Raw genomic sequence first — 20,622 nt, forward strand, 5'->3', positions numbered from 1 at the left:
CCTTTGTTGAACATATTTTTAACTAATTAATTACACACAATAACAAGACAAAATAACTTTGTCGATCCGTTTATTTTTGGTCAAAGAGCTACAGTAATATTAGGGTTTCAGATTGAAAAGTGGAAAGAATTCCAGTCTGCCTGAACATCACCAATCACCATTTATTTAAGTGATGTATTTCCTTTTATATTTAAAAGCAAGACATCAGTGTGGAGTATCTATTCACCTCATTATGTAGAGCATTGTTTCTTTTATCTAAACATTATAACTACGTACATTATAGTATCACAAGTTTGCATTTTTCGGTTCAATTATGGACAACATTAAAGTTTCTGAGCAGAGTAACAGTCACTGTTCACAAAGTAAAGATGCCTTTAAATGATTATTAGATCTCAGTCAATAAGTAGTGGTTTCAAGAGGAAACTATTGTAGAGTAAAGAGAATGTTAAGATTATTTCTGCCTACCATATTTTATTATTTACACACCGCATTGTAGGCCTACGTAAAAGGTGGACTCAACTTGAAGCCTTGATATTGGCACCAGTTTTTTTTTTTTTTTTTACCATTTTCAACAAGAAGTGACAAGAGAGGGTTGAGATAAAAAGCAACCAACACTGTACACAACATTCTTAGGCAATCAATTCCAGACGGAACATTTTTTTTGAAAGATATAAAGTTCTAAGACAACACCAACAGCGGACATGCCCTATTAGCAACGGACCAAAATTTACAAAATCACATATTGAAGAAGACTTGAATCCACTCGTCATTAAAAGGTTCATTGGGAAAAATAGAAGTAGGCTGATTTTCCTTTGGAACCACTGGAGACTTTTGTTGGCTATTTGGAAGAATGCAGGCATGTTGGCATTGGTGTCGCTCTTGTTGCTAAATGATAAAGACACACCCATGTCAGGAAAAGAAGACAGATCAGTTGAGTCTAGGTGACGTGGGTGTACAGATGTCGAAGGAACTCTCCTCTGGTAGCTGTGTCCCCGGGGAAAACCGCTTGGCAGAACTCACAAACATGAGACTGCAGCACCACGTCTGACATCAGCATGTCTCCAACCAAGGAGGGGCCTCCTGTCGCAGTCTTCTGACATAAACAGAGAGGACAAGACATGGAGTTTGTTGAGGAAGAACATGCTAAAAATACAATGTCAGGTTTGAGGATCCTGGGCCAACACAGGTGGGATTGTTGTCCAGTGAAGAGACTTACCCCCACTGTGTGCATTGTCCTGTCTCCACTACGATGACCTGTGTGCCCCAGATCATTTGAGACATGAGGAGAGGCCTCTTGCAATCTCGGGATATCAAGGCTTGACAGGGGTGCAACCAATTGCACAGACTTCCCGGCTGCCTTTCCTGTCTGATGAGGGACGTCCACATTGAGCTTAGATATATCTTCAGCTAGGACATCGTAAAAGGTCCCCAGGTCTTTAGTGAGGCCAACAACACCACAATGTCCTACAGGGTTGCATGATGTAGAGGTTTGACACTTCTTGTTGAAATATGCAGGGATTTCTTGGGTACACTGGATAGGGATGGACATCAAATCACTTAAGTCTCCATTAGGAACAGTGGCACCTGCAGACAGAGAGTTTTAGATGTTGAAGGTTTAGTTTTGATGTTTTGAAGTTGGTTTGTTTAAAGTGTTTATCTATAGCCTTTGTAAACCCTAGAGTAAATAGCGGTCAGGAAGCCCAAAGTTTGAAAAAAACGGCAGAAGTTACCACTCCAAAAATAAAGCAATGTACTGCTGTTAACTGTAAAATTTCACCTTGCATTACATGAGGGTTGCTAATTTACTTGTGGTACTGTGTGTGTAACACAAACTAATAAATGCAGTTACATTTTGTTACATTTTACTGTTCTCAGTTTCCTACATAATTATATTTTGTGTAAAAATTACACAAATTAGTTACAATAGTCTTTGCTAAGTGTTCTATTTCTATTTATTTACTTATTCTACTTTCTGTGTCTCTGTATGCACCTGTTATACCAAAGCAAATTCCTCTTATGTGTAAACCTACTTATTTATTACCTATTGTAATAAAACTGATTCTGATTTTTGAATCTGATTAATTGAGGCAGCGGTAGATCAACAACCGCCTTTGTTCTGCGAGGTGAAATTACAGTTTTTTATTTAAATAGCGTCTGGTGGCTTTGGTGAGAGCAAAGATAATGTCTGCAGTTCCCTGTAGCTGTCACACAACAAATGTCAACGGGTGCAAATATTCTTAATATAGCATGCGGTTAAAGTGGTAACGTTTTTCTAGTGGACCTTTCTTTTAGGTTGCTAAAATACATTTTAAGATAAGATAGGAATTACTTTATTAATCCCAGACTGGGAAATGTTGGTGTTGAAGCAGCATAATACAATACAAGTCATCGCACCAGTAGAAAATAAAATGAAAATAAGAAATAAACAATTCTAAAGTAGGAATATAAAGAAGAAATAGAAAAAAAAATAAACCCGTATTATAAATATATATATATACAGTTGGAATATGAACATAAATAATCAGCAAACTGTAAGTAAACACTCTTGGAGTTAACAAAATATAAAGCAGGATATTATATACATAGTAGTGCAGTGAATGGAATATTAAATAAAATATAAATGTACAATGTAAAGTGTGTGAGGCTGATGTGTTCCAGTTAACAGAGAGGCTAAGGAGCAGAGAATTCTGAAGAGAAAGTTGTTGTTTAGGGTTATGGCAGTGGGCAGGAATGCTCTCCTGTATCTGTCCTTGTGACAGCGGAGCTGGAGCAGTCTGTTGAAGAAGGAGCTCCGCTGTCTGTCCAGCTGCAGATGGAGAGGGTGAGTGGGGTTATCCATGATTGATAACAGTTTGTTCAGAGTCCTCCTCTCCACCACAGCTATCACTGTACTGTTGATTTCAGCAACAGTACAGTGATTAGCTTTCATGCTGGCACCCCTGTCTGACTCCAAACTTTAGGCTTGTCCACTGCCTATTATGTAGGTGATTAATTGACTTTGAGTAACTCATACAGACTCACTTAAAACCACCAGAATTTTGCCTTGCACCATGAATGCTATGATATGATTATGAGCATTGGAAATAAATGAGTCTTCAAAAGGACCTTGCTGTTTCTGCAATGCTGTTGTGAGTTGATGTAGCAGGGCTGCCTGTCTCAGGCAAAGCGACCTCAGGTGGAGAAACTGCTGGTACAGTTCACTGTAAGCTTCCTCCATCTCACCAGCTCATGGATCTGCAGATATTAAAAAAGGGGAAATTTAATTCCATAGAGTATTGGCTAATACAGAAGTGTTACTGTGCAAGCACCTTAGCAGTACTCTGGTATAATAGTGTTAATGTCAGGGTGAAAAAATATTTCCCAAGTTCACCGTCTTATTTTGGCTTGTAAGCATCAAAACATTTAGTGCCCTGTATAAAGGCTACTTCATTATGCACGTTGAGCAGTTGTTGTTTTTCCACCCGTTTTTTCCTTAAATTTGCTTGAAATCAATGAACCATTATAAGAGAAAAATCACTATATCCAACTTACACATTTTGAAATACTGAGGGCATCGCACAAAAACACTACAAATGTTTAGTGACGAATTACATATGATACAATGTCCAGGTTCATTTCCGTATACAGTATGCGTCATGTACCTAAGTGACCAATGAAAAGTTGTGAAATCATGTCATCTGATTTTCAAGTATATCCATTTGGTGTCAAAGCTGTCAATCACGCCGCGTATCTCCCGCTCTGTGGAGCCATCTCAGCTGTCTTGTGTCATCTCTGGCTGACGAACGTAAGATAATAACTAAGCTCTCCACAGTTGCTATTTTATAATTCCACCTGTAGTAGCAGTAGTGAGCCTAATTAGTCGTGCTTGAATCACCTGAAGAAGAAAGAGGAATAAACAGGAACGGGCTAACTGGAGTTTAGTGAAATGGCAGCTTCATTTTTCATTTTCTTTTCTGCAATACAGTGCCAAATAAATATCATTTTGATGATAGCCTGGTGAGACAATAGCTTTCCTTTACAGTGGGCCTAACTTTATCGCTAGAAAAAGTTTTCCCCTTGTCGCCTGAGACGTAGGTCTAGGAGTGGAGGAGTGACGTTAGACCTACCGTAATTCGTTTTTTTGGCACGGTAGGTCTCGTTACAACCTCTGTCTAGCTTGTTAGCGTACTGATTCATTATCCCATAGTTAGCAGGAGACATAATTATGAAGGGACAATGAATCAGTTCACTGATTTTCATACTGACAAGATAAATAGGCTATGCTCAGTTTATTAAATAGCCTTAGGTTGGACTTAGGCTATTTAATAAACTTAGCGTAGCCTATTCATCTGTCAGTATGAAACGCGACTTGCCCATTCATGATCGGAAGAACGCGTATCGACCACCGTTACTGTAAAATATGCACGTATATCCATTTAAACTAGATTTTGGTAAAATGTGAACTATACCTTCACACTGGCAATATTACGATTATAATTAAAGATGACGTACCAAGTATGACAATGCTACGTTTAACTGCTTTGAAATTAGGGTGTTTTTTTCATTTCCTGAAAAGTAACCGTTTTGGATGTACGTGAGTTTCATCGGACAGCGACGATATATACATTTGTGTCAGAATTGTCCTTGTGTTGTATGTGCACTAAAGTCTAAAATGTCTTTCTCAATTTCTGAATGATATTTACCATATGTACAATACAATACCAAGCAAAATATTTTATTATAGAAACCATACTACCTTACCTTTTCTGCCTCTCTAGTGATTCAAACTCACACTCTAAAATAGACTGCACTGTCTTGTTTAGTACTAAAACTGAACTTACCCCTTATGAGATAAGCCGTTACTGAATCCAGGACTCCTTGTCATTTCTTGACAGTTGTTTTTCAGCCTCCTTCTTATCAAACAGGCTTCCTGATTTGTCAAGGCAAGAGACACTGTCTCAGTATGCAAATCTAGACTGAAAGCTAGAAATATGTAAAGCACCACAAACACAACAACTTTCTGACAGTGAAATGTATTTACCAGAGGAAGTCTTACCAACCACAGTGAGTGAATGTCAAGTGTGTTTCTCCCCAAGAAGACTAATGAAAAGTATGCTTTACTCATGTAACAAAACAGTGTGTTGGATAATGTTAAGCATCAGGAAGTAGCTCTTGAGAATAGGGAAGTGTAAGCATTATAATATAAAAAGGGAACCTTGCCTTCACTCAGAACGTGTTACCTGAGTGTCTGTAGATTATATATAAGCAAGAGGAAAGTCAGGCTCTTTTTTTGGCTACTGTTTCATATATTAAGATTTTTTAAAAACGTCCACAGTGAAAAATGTCTCTATTTAAAAAAGAAAAACGTAAGTCCATAAATGTACTTCCCAATAAAATCATAATGCCTTGCCTTTTCTGCCTCTGTGTAATTGTGCAAAGTGATGTAAACTCATACCTAACACTCATACCTAATCTACAATGCACTATCCGTAACAATTACCCTACCTCTTTTAAGCTCGCCTGCCACTGATCCTAGAATTCAGGACTCCTTGTCATTTCATACAATTGTTATTAGCGTCCTCCTTCTCCTTCACACTTCCTGGTAGTATGAAATAGGTCAGTATGAAAATCTGGACACAAAGCATATTTACGGCCTTCACTCAAACTGTTGTAAATTAGAGTCTTCTGATTTAAGAGGAAAGCATCAGGCTCTATTTTTCTACTGTTCTATTAATCAAGATTTTAAAATATGTGTTCAACAGAGTTCAACGTTAAATGTGTTTTGCTACCTCTTTGTTTGTAATTTTTACTGCAGAATGGAAAAAGTGTTTCCTATTTGCCATCCAAGATACTGCATTCATAACAGGTTTGAACTTTTCAAGTATTAAAAGGCTTTATCGTTATATGCAAGCAGTTACAGCACAGTTGTTGGCAATGGAAATAGTAGCCTAAGTCCTCCAGGCTTATCCAACAGTGCACCGTACAAAAAACTTAAAATATTAAAAATACAAAATAAAAAAACAAATACATCTGATTGACAGAGAGCTGTGACACTGTTTACACAAAGAAAAAGTTGGTAACTTTTCAAGTAAAGGTGCAATTGAAATAGTGCAAGTGTGCAGGTAAAATGCAGGATAAGTAAACCATCTACAAGTAAAATAGTGTCAACAATATTCCATGAAATATGCAGCAACCGCAATGGCTTTAACCTAAAATATCCATCTTTTCTTAAGTAAAATATATGTATTAGCAGTTAGTCTAAAGGTTAAGGTAGGCTACTCACAGTGTAGATAATAAACCTTGTCAATTTTATAATATTACGTATTATGTTGAATTGTATTTTAGCCAGTGGTGGAAGAAGTACAATACACTTTAAAAGTTGTAAAAGTACTTCATTCAAATGTGTACTTCTTTGTAAGTAAAAGTAACGGCATCATAATATACTTAAAGTACCAAAAGTAAAAGTACTCATTATGAAAAGTAACTAGTGCCAAAATAAATAAATCAATTGGAGTAAAAAGTACAATATTGGCTCTTTTATTGTAGTGGAGTAGAAGAATAAATTGGCTTAATTTGAGAATACTCAAAATTGTTCTTACAGTACTTGAGTAAATGTATTGTGTTACTATCCATAACTGATTTTATGTTTTTAAGACATAAAACAATGAACAGAATAAAAACGTTAGACTTTTAACATTTCTAATATACAAGAATTGCAAAATTGTATAATTGTCTCTGTGACGTGGAAAAGAAGAATCACACTTTAACTTGTTGGCTTAGTTTCACTCGAAAAATGCGGAAGTCAAATCGAAATTCATTTTGCATGTAGCTTCTTTTCCTGCTGTGAGTCTTAAATCATGACAGAATAATTTCTCCTGTGAATCATATATTTTTTAGAAGTGAAATGTAGGCTACTTACACTTTAAAGTATCGATCATTCCCAACAGGAAGTGCCGACGCAACCACAGCGGTCCACTGATGATGACGATGCGGATAAACTACAGTCCCTCCGACAGGGCTGGACAAGTTAGGCATTTTACTATTGTGACGTCTCTATTTGACACGAGATCACCCTATGGAGTTCACCTGCATCAAACAATAACCTGTCAAACTATGTTTTCATTGTTGTATAATCGTCAGAAACTTTATAGTTGAGTTTTCTTAACATAGATTGACCATTTTATAGCAACATAGGAAGTCACTGCAGTTTGCAATTATGCACTGCCATGTTTCTACAGTGGGCAAACCAAACTTTGGTATTAGAGAGGTCCTTTGTGTGGTACCTGAAGGCCACTATAGGTTCAGAAAACAAAAGAGAGGGGTGAGCTGAGGTCATCACTTAGTTGCAATCTGCAATGTCACCTCTAGATTTTACTGAATTCTACTCAATGGTGTTTTTTAATAACTGCTTCTTGTTTTTTGGACATTACTGAAAAAAGTGTATGGGGAAAAAATGTAAGGGTTGGCTACAACCTCATTTTCTAGGGTCGGTCTTCTTAAAAAAAATAAAAGTGTTGGTCCAACTAGTAAGTAACAGAATTGCTCAATGTCAGTGATTGTTGCGACTGTGTTCACATCATGATACTTTTTCCTCCAACGCCAAAGTTGATGGACAATTTTACCCTGATCCTGATTGCCATCCATATTATCATTCCCAAAAAAAATTGCTTTTGTTTTCTACTGCCCCTGTTTTTGTTCTGTTATGTCCAGTTTTTTATGTGTCATAATGGACAAAGCATCATCTGCATTGTGTTGTGTAACCCTGTTTTGAATACTGACAATTATTTATTCTGTAATGCTGTAAATAATTCAATCAAAGCCCTCGAGCCCCTTTGATGAGATCTCTACATAAAAGTATTTAGTCATGGTTAGTCCTGCTTCACTGTACAGCCTGTGTGGCATTGTGGTTGTTCTGTCATGTGATGACTGTAGCTGATATGGATTTTAAAATAGACTAACATTAAGTCAGCAGAGTCCTGTGGGTGGCAGACTACATTCAATGCCACCCATCCATCCACTTAGGAGGAGCAGCAGTTCTTTCCCTCAATGTCAAACCCTGACAGCTGAGATCACAGCCAGCCCCTTGTGATCCAAGAGGGGTGCCAGCTCCCTTTGCTTCAGACTGCTTATGTAACAGAGGGATGGGCAGCCTTCACCTCTCTGCGTCGTGTCTTTGTCAAGTGCTTCTCCTAAGGAGGATCCACTTGTGTAATTTGCCTTATTTTTAGCTGAAAACAGCTGCTAATATGCAGTATTTGCATTCTTATTATCATCTTGTTGTGTTGTTAGACATTATATGCTCATTTAACCTGGTACAGTATAACTTCAAGACAGAGCATTGATTTCAACTGTTTGGAAACACTTTATAATCCAGTGTACATTTAACGTTGAATTTTTTGAATGACTCAAATACAAACAAAATACATTTTGATACTCAGAGCTCAAGGATCCATATTATCTCTGTAACCACATAACCATTAGACGATGAATAAATATATAAAGATTGCATTAAGTTATATAAAAGCCAATGGCAGAAGGGACGTGTGAGATCTTAAGGAGTGGGTCCTGAATCTTGGCAGATTTTACCTGCAGCCTTCTTTAAATTCCTAACCTTGTATGGATAAGGAAGGTCAGTGTACTTTATTTCCAACGGTAAGTAACCATACTCGCTGGGGAACAGCAGGACTAAAACAGGAAGAAAATATTTCTATTTGATATTGACGACAAACTTTAAACCTTAAGATAAAAGTTTATAAGCTTCTGGACTTTTCTACATACAGCATAAACATGAACCAACTTAATTGGCAACGGATGATTAGAACTCGGGTGTAGCATCATATTTAGCATACATGAGAGCATTTATAGGCCTCAAATTAATGCTGGAAAACATTTATGAAGATTTTGTTAATTACATATTAATCATAAAGAAAAGAAAATGATACACCAAAATGATACTAAGCACAAAAGTTAAATAATGTCAAAGAAAATCACACGAACCATTCCCCCCGTGCTTGTACAATGTGTAAAAATCTACATTGAAATCTATTTATAACAGCTCTTCATGTTTCCAAGGTCATGTGTGATGTTTTTATACTTCCACTGCTCTTAGTGAGATGCTAGTGTCCATAACTGTTCATTAAATGTTACATAGCGTAATATTTATAAATCTAACAGGTTTACAAAACGCATTACAGTTAAAGAGGTTTCGTCTTCATCCATGTTTAGCAGTCAAAGTGAGTAAGGATTGTTTGTGTTGAACTATATGCCAACAGCCTGCAATAGTTGCCAGTTTGCACCATGTGTTTGCTCTGACCTTGAACCCCTCTGTCCCAGGACACAAACACACACACACAAACACACACACAACACACACACACACACACACACACACACACACACACACACACACACACACATTCAGAGTGCCCCAACACAGGGATCAAGTGCAAAGGGATGGTGTTAGAGGAGGGGGGCTTGTGGACAGGGCGTGGTTTGAGTGTGTGTGTGTGTGTGTGTGTGTGTGTGTGTGTGTGTGTGTGTGTGTGTGTGTGTGTGTGTGTGTGTGTGTGTGTGTGTGTGTGTGTGTGTGTGTGTGTGTGTGTGTGTGTGTGTCTGGGGGATTTGCTGTGAATGTATTCCAGGCATGCAGCCAGGAACTGTCATCTGCCAGTGCAACACTATCCATCCTGTCAATCTTTTTTTATAATTGTAACATTCTCATATTCTCCGGCTGAGCAGAGCGATGTTTCCAACATAGTGAGACAAACACGCACTGACACACGCACATACAAAACACAGGCGCACATACAAACACATTTTTAGGCAAAAATATTCTCTATAAAGTTCAAATCTCTCTAAAAATGTAAACTTGGATGCATGTTATGGCCACTGCTGTAGACCCATTTGGAGAAACCAACAAAGGTTTTCTACATTTTGACACTATCCAAATGAAAAATATCTCAATCCCTCCCTTTAAGTATCAACCAAAACCACTCCCCAAAAATCCAAGTACAAGTCAACAAGAGAGCGTTGGGGTGAGCGCAACAGTGTCATCGCCAACCGTATTCAACTACCTCATGTCTCATGAGCAATCAGCTATCATTAATGAACAGAAACGACAAAGATGGCTATTGAATCAGAATCAGAATAGTGGTAGGCAGGAAGGTCATTTGATGACTTGTTTTCTTGTTGTTTTTTTTTATTTATTGATTGCTGATTGGTATAATAGCAGAATTTCTACAAAAATGCTTCTTAAAAGTATGGCTACCCTACCTTTATCCAAGGACAAATCATCCATCACCCTCTAAATGTCCAGTGAGCACCCTCGCCCTTTAACGGAAATATAATCAACTTGCCTCACCTTACTTTTGAATTTAATCCTGCAGAGACTACGATATTAAGACAGTGATGTGGAGCTAACAGTTATCACAGATATCCCATGAGCAATGACGTCTGCCAACTCATTTATCACCGGACTCCTTTAGTGAAAGAGGCAAGATCCAATTACAGAGGTTTCTAGGTGCTCAACAATGGCCTGCTAAAAATACACTCACAGAGGGTTTTCCACATGTGACAGCACACCCACACACACAAGAACTGTTGCACAATATACAGGACGTGTATAAATGAATGTGTATTTGCATGTACATGGTAAACGAAAAATAGAAAAAGGTTGTCATGCAGACTTCTTATGGACTTTATTTTTGTCCTTTTTCTGAAGCATTGTGTTTAAAAGTTTGGGAGAAAAAACCACAAAATCTGCCAAATGTTATGTGTAGCTACGTCTAAATGCTTGTGCATATAAACTTACTAAAGAAAAAGAACAGTGGAGAAGGAAACACAAGCCTCCACAGAGCGCTCAACGGCTTCACAAAGTTATTTACAGCTCAATCCATCAATAAACGACAGGTGCAGCATCCTCACAAACAAACCTATTAGCTTTCCACCCGCTGGAACAATATCCTCTCCAGCAATCAGTTGCTCTCACACACACACACACACACACACACACACACACACACACACACACACACACACACACACACACACACACACACACACACACACACACACACACACACACACACACACACACACAAACACACACGTATAGAGAGAGAGACACCAACATCTTTGAGACAGACCAATACATACAATTGATGACTTGATTGTTGATTGATGTTTCTTCTATTTCTTCTCACAGCATATTTTATTCTCGGAACAGATTCAGATCTCAGCAGTCGTATATCATATATTTAAAAGTTATTTTGCATTTAAATGTCCCCTGTGCATGGTAAATTATTATGCACTATACTGGATTATCTTTTGCTGTGCTAGCATCACAGGTCTAGAGACGGAAATGTTATTACTTTGCATACCACAATATATGGACAATGTTGACTGTATCGCCCTACAATTTTGGTTATATATGAACTTTTCCCAGACAAAGTTTTCACTTTTGTGAAATATCAAAAGTTAATGGATTGGCACTGACTTTGTTCAGGCATGCAAAAGCTCCCTCTAGGAGGCCTTTACAGAGGATAAAGTGTGATATCCAGTGCCATACATGTGGCAGCAGGCCAATAAGACAATCTATCTTACCTGCCATTTCTTTTGAAGCTCAACTCTACACTCTCCCACAGACCTTGCTCACCAGCGCCTTCATATCCCCTTTTGACTTGGATCCACCTGTTGTGCTCTGTAAACAAACCCCCATCCCCTGTGTGTGTGTGTGTGTGTGTGTGTGTGTGTGTGTGTGTGTGTGTGTGTGTGTGTGTGTGTGTGTGTGTGTGTGTGTGTGTGTGTGTGTGTGTGTGTGTGTGTGTGTGTGTGTGTGTTCACACGCAATGTGCAATGTTTGAAGTCGACGGGTCTCCCTGACAAAGTTAAAGAGTCAAAATAGTGAGAATGAAATTGTCTGAACTCAGTAGTTGTGACCTTCCCTGTCTGATGCTCTCGGTCTAAATGTGCATGTGAAGCAAGTCAGTGCAACCTTTTTAACCAATTTTAGCAGCGTTACTTTTACTGTTATGGTTGCATGTCGGGGCAAATGAACTGTTCATTACTGGTATTGTGGTCAAAATGTTATTCCACAAAGTAAATTGCAACTACATACGTCAAGGAGTTGTCCTATAGTAAGAAACTTATCAATTTTGGTACAATACAAAAAAACATATACAGGACCATTGTCTACTCAAGTAAAGTACCTTGAAATGTGCATACTTAATGATAATAAAGAACCAATTGCCCAGAAAATCCTGCCCATCTTGATGTGCAGTAGCACAGTGACTATTTCCTTATGTAACATGTTCTCAAGCCTTTACCGAATAGCAGGTGGTGCAGAAGCAATGCACAAAACCTCAACCTCAGCAGGGTTGTGCAACAAATCACCATGACAAGTGGGCTGGATATTACTGGGCAGAACATATGTCTCATGGTGTAAGGCTACAGTTAGTTCCTGAATGCAGAGTGTTGCATGTCAGTGCACAGGTCAGATGTTAAGGGCCAATAGCAGCTCCAGATGGTAGCTTTCCACTTTTGGAAAAAGATGGTGTCAAGACTGTGACTTCAGGGATGAGATATATAGACATGGGAATGTATTTTGACTTTTGGTTGGAACAGAGTGAGCTGACATGGATACGAAGTCATACTGAAAGTCAAAAGGGACTCACATCATACATACTTTCGATTAGAAAAAAAAGTTCTGATTTGAACCAAGGGGGCACCTTCTGATCCTTCTTATAAAACTGACTCAAATCTGTCTTGGGCATTATCCTTGCCATTTTGTAACAAAATGAACACCTCAATGCATGCTGCCTTTCATAATTGCCTCCTCCTCTTTTGTTCCCTTGTCCCTTTTTTCCAGTCTGTCTGCCAACTCCAAAATCCAAATGACCGGAACGTGGTGTACAGTAGGATCGGATGTCAAGCGGCTGAATCAAGTCAGTGCTGCAGTCTGCCGTGGCTAAGAGTGGCACGGTGTCATCTTCCCTTTGGTCAGAGATGTTGCCAACACTAACACCATGTGTGACACAACAAAACGGACTAAGTGAAATGGCAATGAAGGACTACTTTTGGACAGTTTTCCTCTCACTAACATTATGTAACAATCTGCAGCACAGTGGCTGCGGTTTCAAATAAATCCCAAGTTTTGCTTCCTGCGTGGCAACAACTGACTCTAAACTTCACAACTCTTCTTAAAGGATAGGTTATATATGCACTTTTCCAACTCTTTCTGACATCAAATACCAGAAGAGCACCAAACACATTAATGTATTTAGGCCAAATTCTAATATAGTTAATTTTACTCCAGGCTCTATGAAACTTAAGCACAGTGAGGCATTGAGCCCAACGCTGATGTCAGCATGCTACCACGTGTACAATCACATGTTCACCATCTTCATTTTTTTCAAACAAATGTTAATCATCCAAAAAAATGTTTCAAAATGTTAACTATAAGTGATAACTAGCGCTACAAATACGCATCTGAAAGTAGTCACCATTGAACACAACATTGACTCCTGTTTGAGTAACATTTGAGAAAGGAAACTACAGATATATCTGGAAGACAGTATAGAAACCATAATCTGGATGGTAAACAGGAGACTTATCAATGCATTTCCTAACATTTAAACAAAGGCAGCCATTGTTGTGTTTTCAAAAAAAGATTTAATATCAAATATTCTCTGTCTTTTAACACATCTGCACCATTTTACCAAAGCCTTGGAAGTATTTTTCACACACATCCCAAACAAAACAGATACAGTTGGAGAAAGAAGTGTTCTTCATATTGTTTGAACACTATTTGAAGTGCTCTTAGCTGCTCAGCTTCTTATAACATTTCATTGTGATTTCTTAAGATATTTCTTTAGTTCATTTTGATATGGAAACACAAAATAAATCCAACATATAAAATCAGCATAACTTAGAAGAATGTGGAAGACAATCCTTATGAACCATCCAAATCCAGCCAAAGACATGGAACTAGTTTATGTCAAAAATGAAATGCCTGCTTATGCATGTGGATTATCATCCTTTGTAGGCTACAAAAAATCAAGGATACACCGCATGGATGAGTGGATACAGGGAGACTCTGAAATGCTCTTTGACTAAATTCGATCTTTAACTGGAAGGCTGTGCCACAGTTATGAAATGCACTGCCTCAGGGTGGGACATGTGAACAGGATTTAGTTCTTCTGGATCCTAAACCACCTGTCATCTCTTTATGCACTGGCAGTGCACTAGGCTGAAGAGCGCATTCCAGAACTGTATGTTCTTTTTTTTCCAAAATGTATTACAATCCCAAGTCACAGGCACTTTAAGTCAAAAGCTGGAACAGACCTGACGATTTCATTTTAATGGAGACATTAAAATAGATTGTTTAACATGAATATTAAACAGGGATTGCAGTATTTGATATTTGGAATGAAAATCAAGTTAGTGTCACCTACTATGGTTTAGGAGCGACGCTTTATGAAAGGCACTTTGTATTTTGTTTATCAAGCAAGTTCAAAAAGTTCAGGGACATGCAGTTCAAAAGGAACTCCGCCAGCATCAGCCTTTACAAGGTGTTGCAAAATGGCAGCATGGTGTTGTAGCAAAACATTTTGTTTATCTTAAGGCAATGAGGTTTGTTAGTGGAAGTATCAAAATAAGAGTAAACTTTGGTCCAAGACCTTTTACAGGAGCACAGTTAGGACTAAAACTATATTTTGTAATGCAAAGATATTAGTAAAGACATCCCTAATAAAAACTGGGACTCTACAGTTCTTTCTGCCTGGCTTTTTCTACTAAATAATATAATATATCAGTTTCTCTACCCATTGGGATCAAAAAGCAACTTTAAAAAATGCTTTTTTAGGAGATTAGTGTGTTTGTCTGCTTTTGGGAAAAGCTGAGTATGTAACACTGCATTGCATCGATCCAAATATCCATTTCTCACAAGCTGCATAGCATGACAACATTCAAACATCCAGCACAGCAATAAAGTCATTTTGCAATGCACACAAAAAATATATATATAAACTGTGTCATGATCTGTTAATACCAGTTTCAGAGAAGAAACGTTATGCAATAGTCACACAGGTACCACATTACATTTTGAAAGTTAATGTTAGAAAAATAACAATCTCTTGAACAATGCCAGACATTGTTTAAAGGAGGTTCACCAGTACAGTTCAGTGGTAAAACCTCACATTACGTGCTTTGTGTCGTTTTTACAAACTACTAATTTGTCTTCTTTCTCAGAACGGCAGAGTATCCATAAAGATTTTCTCCACTATTGGGGGAGGGGGAACCAGGTCCTCCAGTTTCAGGTAGAAGATGCGCTGCAGGCCTTGTGTGCACAGAGTTCTCAGCTCGGGGAGTTTGCCCAGAAGACGAGAAAGATAGTTGGGCTGTGTCCGGATTGGTTCAGATCCGTTTCCATTCACATGCTCTCTTAAACAAGTGATGAGATGACTCTGAAAGTCTTCAACCTTCTTGGGCTCTTTGAGGCCATGGCGATCTAAACAGAAAGCATGTTCTCATAAGAAACACAGTGCTAACATGAACAAAAAAAGCAAATGCAGTGAGATTCACTCTAATGTAAAGCAGACAAAAGCTCTCACCAGTGATGATAACTAACGCTGCAAGGCAGGCAAACAAGGATACGTCCAAGTTCATGCGGTGAAGGCTCTGGGAAAAATCCATTATGGAGTTAATCCAATCACCAAAACTGGAAACGCACTGCAGTCGGTGTAGGACCAAACCGTTGCAGAAGATCAGCTTGTTCTTCTCAGGATTTGACCTGCACAAGTTCAAAACATTGTAAAATTAACCATATTGCAAGGTGCGCTTTAGTCTGGATAAATATAAGTTGAGGTTGGAATATTTTAAGGTTTCAAATAAGCTGACCTGTATGCAAGTCGCAGGATAAAGAGCTCAACAAAAGATGATTCAAGGAGCAGCTCCTGGTCCTCTGTGCAGAAATCTTTGAAACCTGGGATGGTTTCGGCCCAATTTCTTATTACATCCAAAGAGCCAGTCAGCAGGTCATAAAACTGCTGAATATCACCAGCATCCTCCTTTTCTTTCAGGTTGTCCACAGTCTCCTGGTACTGAGGAGAGAAGGGTAAATGCTACTGAAAAAGAACTGCAGATAATCATACTATACTCCTGTGTTGAGTTAATTGTTAGTGATCTTTTTGATACAAATAAACTCTGAACACAACATCATTCTTGAGAATCACCTTGGAGTAGTCAAGCTTTCCAATGGTTGGGTTTGAGTCTAACTGAGATCTGACAAGAGAGGCTATGATGTTAATGCTGGGAGTTGTGGATGAAGCCTCGGACACAGTCTTGGGTTTCGAGGGCAGGCGACCCCGGCGACCTTTGAGGCTGTCAGTGCGAACAACTGAGGAAGAGATAGAGAAGAAGAAGCACAAGTTCATGAATCTCAAATGTCCATCCTCGAACGCTTCAATTTTAAAAACAATTGCTGTATCAATTTAAGTTTCTGTTTTTTCTGCAGCTGGCACTAAACATTTCTGGTTTCATAGTTTCACAAGACTGTCATTACAAAGCCCAGTTTCTCTTCATCATACATTAGTCACTGAAAACGTATTTGACTTTGCATTACCTTCTTTGACCATTCCAACTGTGAGACATTTCTGGAAGCGGCAGAACTGGCAACGGTTTCTTCTTCTCTTGTCCACAGGACAGTCTTTATTGGCAAGGCACACATACTTCGCATTTTTCTGTACAGTTCGCTGTCAAACAGGAAAGAAAAAATGATAAGGATTAGGATCCTTTAAACGGGACTTGTTACGGTATGTATATTGCATTACATTCTAAAGTTAAACAGATAAACCTAATGCTCTATAATGGAAACACTTTGATTGATTGTTGAAATTACCTCAAAATATCTTTACTACAATTTGTCAAGCTGATCACCCAATATGTTGTCCTAACCTGCTCTACTCACATAAACCTCCTCAGATATTTACCTTGAAGAAACCTTTGCAGCCCTCACAGGTGCGGACTCCATAGTGCTGACAGGAAGCGTTGTCACCACAAACTGCACAGCGGCCCTCACTGGATCCTGGGTTGTGGCATTTAGGAGACATCACGGACCCTTCAACTATCCTGGGGCTTTCCAGGGATCCATGCTCCAGGGACATGGGGGGACAATTAAGTGGAGGCATATGCTGCTGAGGAGGCAGGAAGAAAGGGTCGTCGTGGCCTGGCTGAGCATCCTGATGATGCCCCAGGGGAGAGTGCTGCTCTGGTGCGGGGCTAAAGGTGAAAAAGGAGAGATGCTGGGCCATGGCGGCCTTATCAGCCACAGAGGACGGGGGGGCTGAGGGGTAGGGGCTGAAAGGGGAATCCCAGATGGGTGCAGACTGGGCCTGAAAGCCAGATGTGGAAGGGGAAGCTGCGGTATAAACCGGGCTGCCATAGTAGTCAGAGCCACATGACGACAGCGTTTCATCAAGGCAGCTCATCGCAAAGGAACCTGGGTAACAGCCATACACCTGGAGGTCATCCAGCTTGAAGGCCTGGCTCTGCATCTGAGGGCAGGAGCTCTCCGCTGTGTGGCTGAAGGAAACTGTAGAGGCAGGAGGAGAGTTGGTAATCCTGCAGGAATAAGCATCAAACTCCCCCACATAGCCATTTCCCACCAAGGTGTTGATGCTGGGCAACGAAGATGTAGACAGCTGGTCCTTGTGGCCACTGATGTCCATCACCAGTTTGGCACTGAGGTCAGGATTCAAGAACTCAGAGCTGAAGTAAGTGTCATGGGGCAGGGAGGCATACTGGGCTTGTACACAGGGCATTGCTAGGAAGGAAGAGAGCCACAATTAGATGTAAATAAACATTTATATGTGATGTGTCAGTATATCTAAGAAAATGTCTTAATAGTCCAAAATATCTTTCTATAAATGTTAATATATTGTCAATGTTTTTAACACATTCATACTCTGAAGTGTGAGCTTACTTTTTCAGAATAACAACATAATAACTACGGCTAGTGGCTGGGTGTTCTGTCCCAACATACTGTACAGTAATATATGCAATGAAGTTCAAACATCTCAATAAATCATGAATTATTAGATATTCTTTTAGGTCAGCCTTGTTTAATCCTCTCTCTGTGACCTTACAAAAAGTAGCCATTATTAACACCTTGAAGGTACACAATCTAATTTCCGCAACATGCCATTTTTCTGTCTGCAGGACCATTCACTCCTCTTAAGAAAATGCAGAGAGAGGTTCAGTGGTGTAATGAGATATTGTCAGATGTTATTTTACTGACTGTTAATGCTCTGAAAACCTCTTTCAGTGGAGGGCAACCCTCTTTCACAGGGACTGTACCAGGGAGTACTGCAGATTGTATTTCAGGGTAGGCTGAATGCCAACTGTAATGGGAATGGTGGCAAAGTCTGTGTGTGTGTGTGTGTGTGTGTGTGTGTGTGTGTGTGTGTGTGTGTGTGTGTGTGTGTGTGTGTGTGTGTGTGTGTGTGTGTGTGTGTGTGTGTGTGTGTGTGCGTGTGTGGTTCAGAGAGTGGGCGTGTATCAACAAGTGCAAGCCAAAGTGAAGCAGACATAATCATTCTTTGAAAAGTTTTCGAACTTAAACCTGACTGTTTGATTATTTTCGCAAACTTTAAATAAGCTTGACCCATGGGAAGATCATTTTGCCAATGTGTGTTTTATGTCTTATATGTTTTATATATCTTCTCTCATATAGAAACAGTTATAAAAGCACATTCAACATGTGAAATCATCTTAAATAATGAAAACGAGTCACAGTATTGTTGCAGCTTTGCTATTGTTATTATCAGGAGTTACTTATGACAAAATATATTCAATTTTAACAACTATTTACCATATATATAATTGCTATTTCTACTTCAGAGTTGCATAAGCTTAATGTTTATTTTAGAGGTTGTAGTTTGTCCTGCTGGTGTAGTGTTATTTCTAATATTTTTTTATAACACCTCTCTAGAACAGTGTTAACAAAACTCAACATTATAACCATAAAGAAAGGATTAATGCACATAATTTGTAAACATTAGTTTTAGCTACAGTAGGTGTACTAACAAACTTGCAAATGAGTGCATAACTCTGACTGCTACCAGAAAAGTGAGGATGATGCATTCTTAAATATTATTTTCCATTAAGCTAAGTGTGTATGTTATATCAGCAGTAACATTCTCCTATGAGCTTGTATTAATTTCGAAGTAGTCATAAATCAAACATCAGCATGAAAGTGGTCCCAGCAATTAAATATCAATACATGTAAACAAACTATTTCACTCACCTGGTTCATGTAAATATCCGGATTTTGAAGCTTATCATTTATTCCAAACGAGTAAAACTGATGAATGTCACCTCTGCCAGCTGCTGTCAGAACACACACTCATTCAAACACACTCTCAAACACATACTGGGTCAGACCAACGCAGGAGGATCCATACACTCTTGTTTTATTTTGACTGCGTCGACATAAGGGCGTGTCCATGACCATATATGGTGAACAGGGCAGCGGAACGTTCTGGGTGGTGAGCCAATCAGCGTCGGGATTTACAAAGACGTTCTTCCATGTGACGCACGTACGGGATTCCATTGACGCAAGAGACGGGGGAGCGTGCGTTCTAAATATATACCAACAACGACAGCGGCGCTCACGTGGGGCTATTACTGGATGAAAAATGCTAAAAATAGCCGTAGTTTCAAAGCGCAGACGTTTTTTGACTGGAAATGTAGATGTTACACACGTTTATAAAAGGCAGGTGTGTTGTAACATGACAGAACAGGAAACACCTGTGAGGTTTTTTTCGTTCATAAAACAGGATTTTTGTTTTCACTGAATAGCTAGAAAGTCCCTACACTCTGCCAATGTTCAACTGAGGAACTACCAGCCCGTCTTTTCACCATCTTTTTTGTAAACACTATGGTTTAATTTGTTTTTAATTGAGATCCAAGGAGTGCAATATCAGTTTCTATTACATTCTGAAATAAAAACTGATGAATTTAACTTGAAACTTACTGCAATTAAATCTATGTTTTTTGTTTGAATTCATATGGTTGGCTACATTTTTACATAATGCTATTATTTGTTTGATATTGAACATTTAAAATTTGCCCCATTAGCTGTGCCATAAAGCACAGACTTCCTGGGGTCCTCATTTTTAAAGTCATTAAAATTAGTCAAAATAAAACAACACATTTGAAAAATACATTTAAATAAAGTACAAACAAAACAACAAACAAATGACAAAAATAAGACTGATATGATCCGGTTTTAGTAATTAACAATGAATAGGCCTAACGCTCAAATTATTTTACAAAATACTGGTTGTGGTAAATTGGTAAAGTGGTTGTGAATAAACACTGATTGTGTTGCAAATATTTCACGAAAGACCACCAGATCTTTCCTATCAAAATCGACTGCATATCAGTCATAATTAATGACTGATATAAATACTGACCCACAGAGTATGCCAATTACACTTTGAATTCAAAAGATGTGAAATCAAAAACCATTTTACAACATAAAGTATCAACACTCAATCTGCAACATTGATGTCAGGGTCACAGCTGCAAATCTCCATTTGTCAATATCCATTTAAGCATCACTTAATACCCCTTATGTAGTAGTTT

The 20,622-nt window shown here is 38.7% G+C and overlaps 2 protein-coding genes across 9 annotated transcripts; both read right to left on the bottom strand.

Moving 5' to 3' along the window:
* Nucleotides 1–53: 53 nt before the first annotated feature.
* On the bottom strand, nucleotides 54–11,625 carry zgc:113184 (uncharacterized protein LOC553745 homolog). 7 transcript variants are annotated; one of them, XM_063910252.1, is made up of 5 exons: nucleotides 6,899–7,017; nucleotides 4,821–4,909; nucleotides 3,106–3,234; nucleotides 1,217–1,584; nucleotides 54–1,090 (listed from the first exon to the last, which is right to left on the bottom strand). In XM_063910252.1, the coding sequence occupies exons 3-5, from the start codon at nucleotides 3,215–3,217 to the stop codon at nucleotides 938–940; spliced, it is 633 nt and encodes a 210-aa protein (XP_063766322.1). In that variant the 5' UTR covers nucleotides 3,218–3,234; nucleotides 4,821–4,909; nucleotides 6,899–7,017; the 3' UTR covers nucleotides 54–937. The 7 variants fall into 7 exon arrangements, with proteins under 7 accessions (XP_063766322.1, XP_063766314.1, XP_063766315.1 ...); XM_063910244.1 differs by having other exon boundaries at nucleotides 54–1,093; nucleotides 6,899–7,014; XM_063910245.1 differs by lacking the exon at nucleotides 6,899–7,017 and adding an exon at nucleotides 5,485–6,880 and having other exon boundaries at nucleotides 54–1,093.
* A 1,999-nt stretch (nucleotides 11,626–13,624) lies between these two features.
* Nucleotides 13,625–19,443, bottom strand: LOC134882498 (nuclear receptor subfamily 4 group A member 1-like). 2 transcript variants are annotated; one of them, XM_063910238.1, is made up of 7 exons: nucleotides 19,280–19,443; nucleotides 16,965–17,797; nucleotides 16,598–16,727; nucleotides 16,209–16,372; nucleotides 15,874–16,076; nucleotides 15,588–15,766; nucleotides 13,625–15,484 (listed from the first exon to the last, which is right to left on the bottom strand). In XM_063910238.1, the coding sequence occupies exons 2-7, from the start codon at nucleotides 17,793–17,795 to the stop codon at nucleotides 15,222–15,224; spliced, it is 1,770 nt and encodes a 589-aa protein (XP_063766308.1). In that variant the 5' UTR covers nucleotides 17,796–17,797; nucleotides 19,280–19,443; the 3' UTR covers nucleotides 13,625–15,221. The 2 variants fall into 2 exon arrangements, with proteins under 2 accessions (XP_063766308.1, XP_063766309.1); XM_063910239.1 differs by lacking the exon at nucleotides 19,280–19,443 and having other exon boundaries at nucleotides 16,965–17,566; nucleotides 17,640–17,797.
* Between the last annotated feature and the right edge of the window lie 1,179 nt (nucleotides 19,444–20,622).

Source organism: Eleginops maclovinus, chromosome 20 (assembly GCF_036324505.1).
Source record: "Eleginops maclovinus isolate JMC-PN-2008 ecotype Puerto Natales chromosome 20, JC_Emac_rtc_rv5, whole genome shotgun sequence".
NCBI lineage: Eukaryota > Metazoa > Chordata > Actinopteri > Perciformes > Eleginopidae > Eleginops > Eleginops maclovinus.

Excerpts from the sequence above, each read along its gene's own strand:
- zgc:113184 (XM_063910251.1), bottom strand. The coding sequence starts at position 3,217 with ATGGAGGAAGCTTACAGTGAACTGTACCAGCAGTTTCTCCACCTGAGG. Across the intron at positions 1,585-3,105 it reads AGCATTGCAGAAACAGCAAG|GTGCCACTGTTCCTAATGGA; the intron begins GTCCTTTTGAAG and ends CTCTGTCTGCAG. Across the intron at positions 1,094-1,216 it reads GGACAATGCACACAGTGGGG|AAGACTGCGACAGGAGGCCC; the intron begins GTAAGTCTCTTC and ends TGTTTATGTCAG.
- LOC134882498 (XM_063910238.1), bottom strand. The coding sequence starts at position 17,795 with ATGCCCTGTGTACAAGCCCAGTATGCCTCCCTGCCCCATGACACTTAC. Across the intron at positions 16,373-16,597 it reads AGTTGGAATGGTCAAAGAAG|TTGTTCGCACTGACAGCCTC; the intron begins GTAATGCAAAGT and ends TCTCTTCCTCAG. Across the intron at positions 16,077-16,208 it reads GAAAGCTTGACTACTCCAAG|TACCAGGAGACTGTGGACAA; the intron begins GTGATTCTCAAG and ends TTCTCTCCTCAG.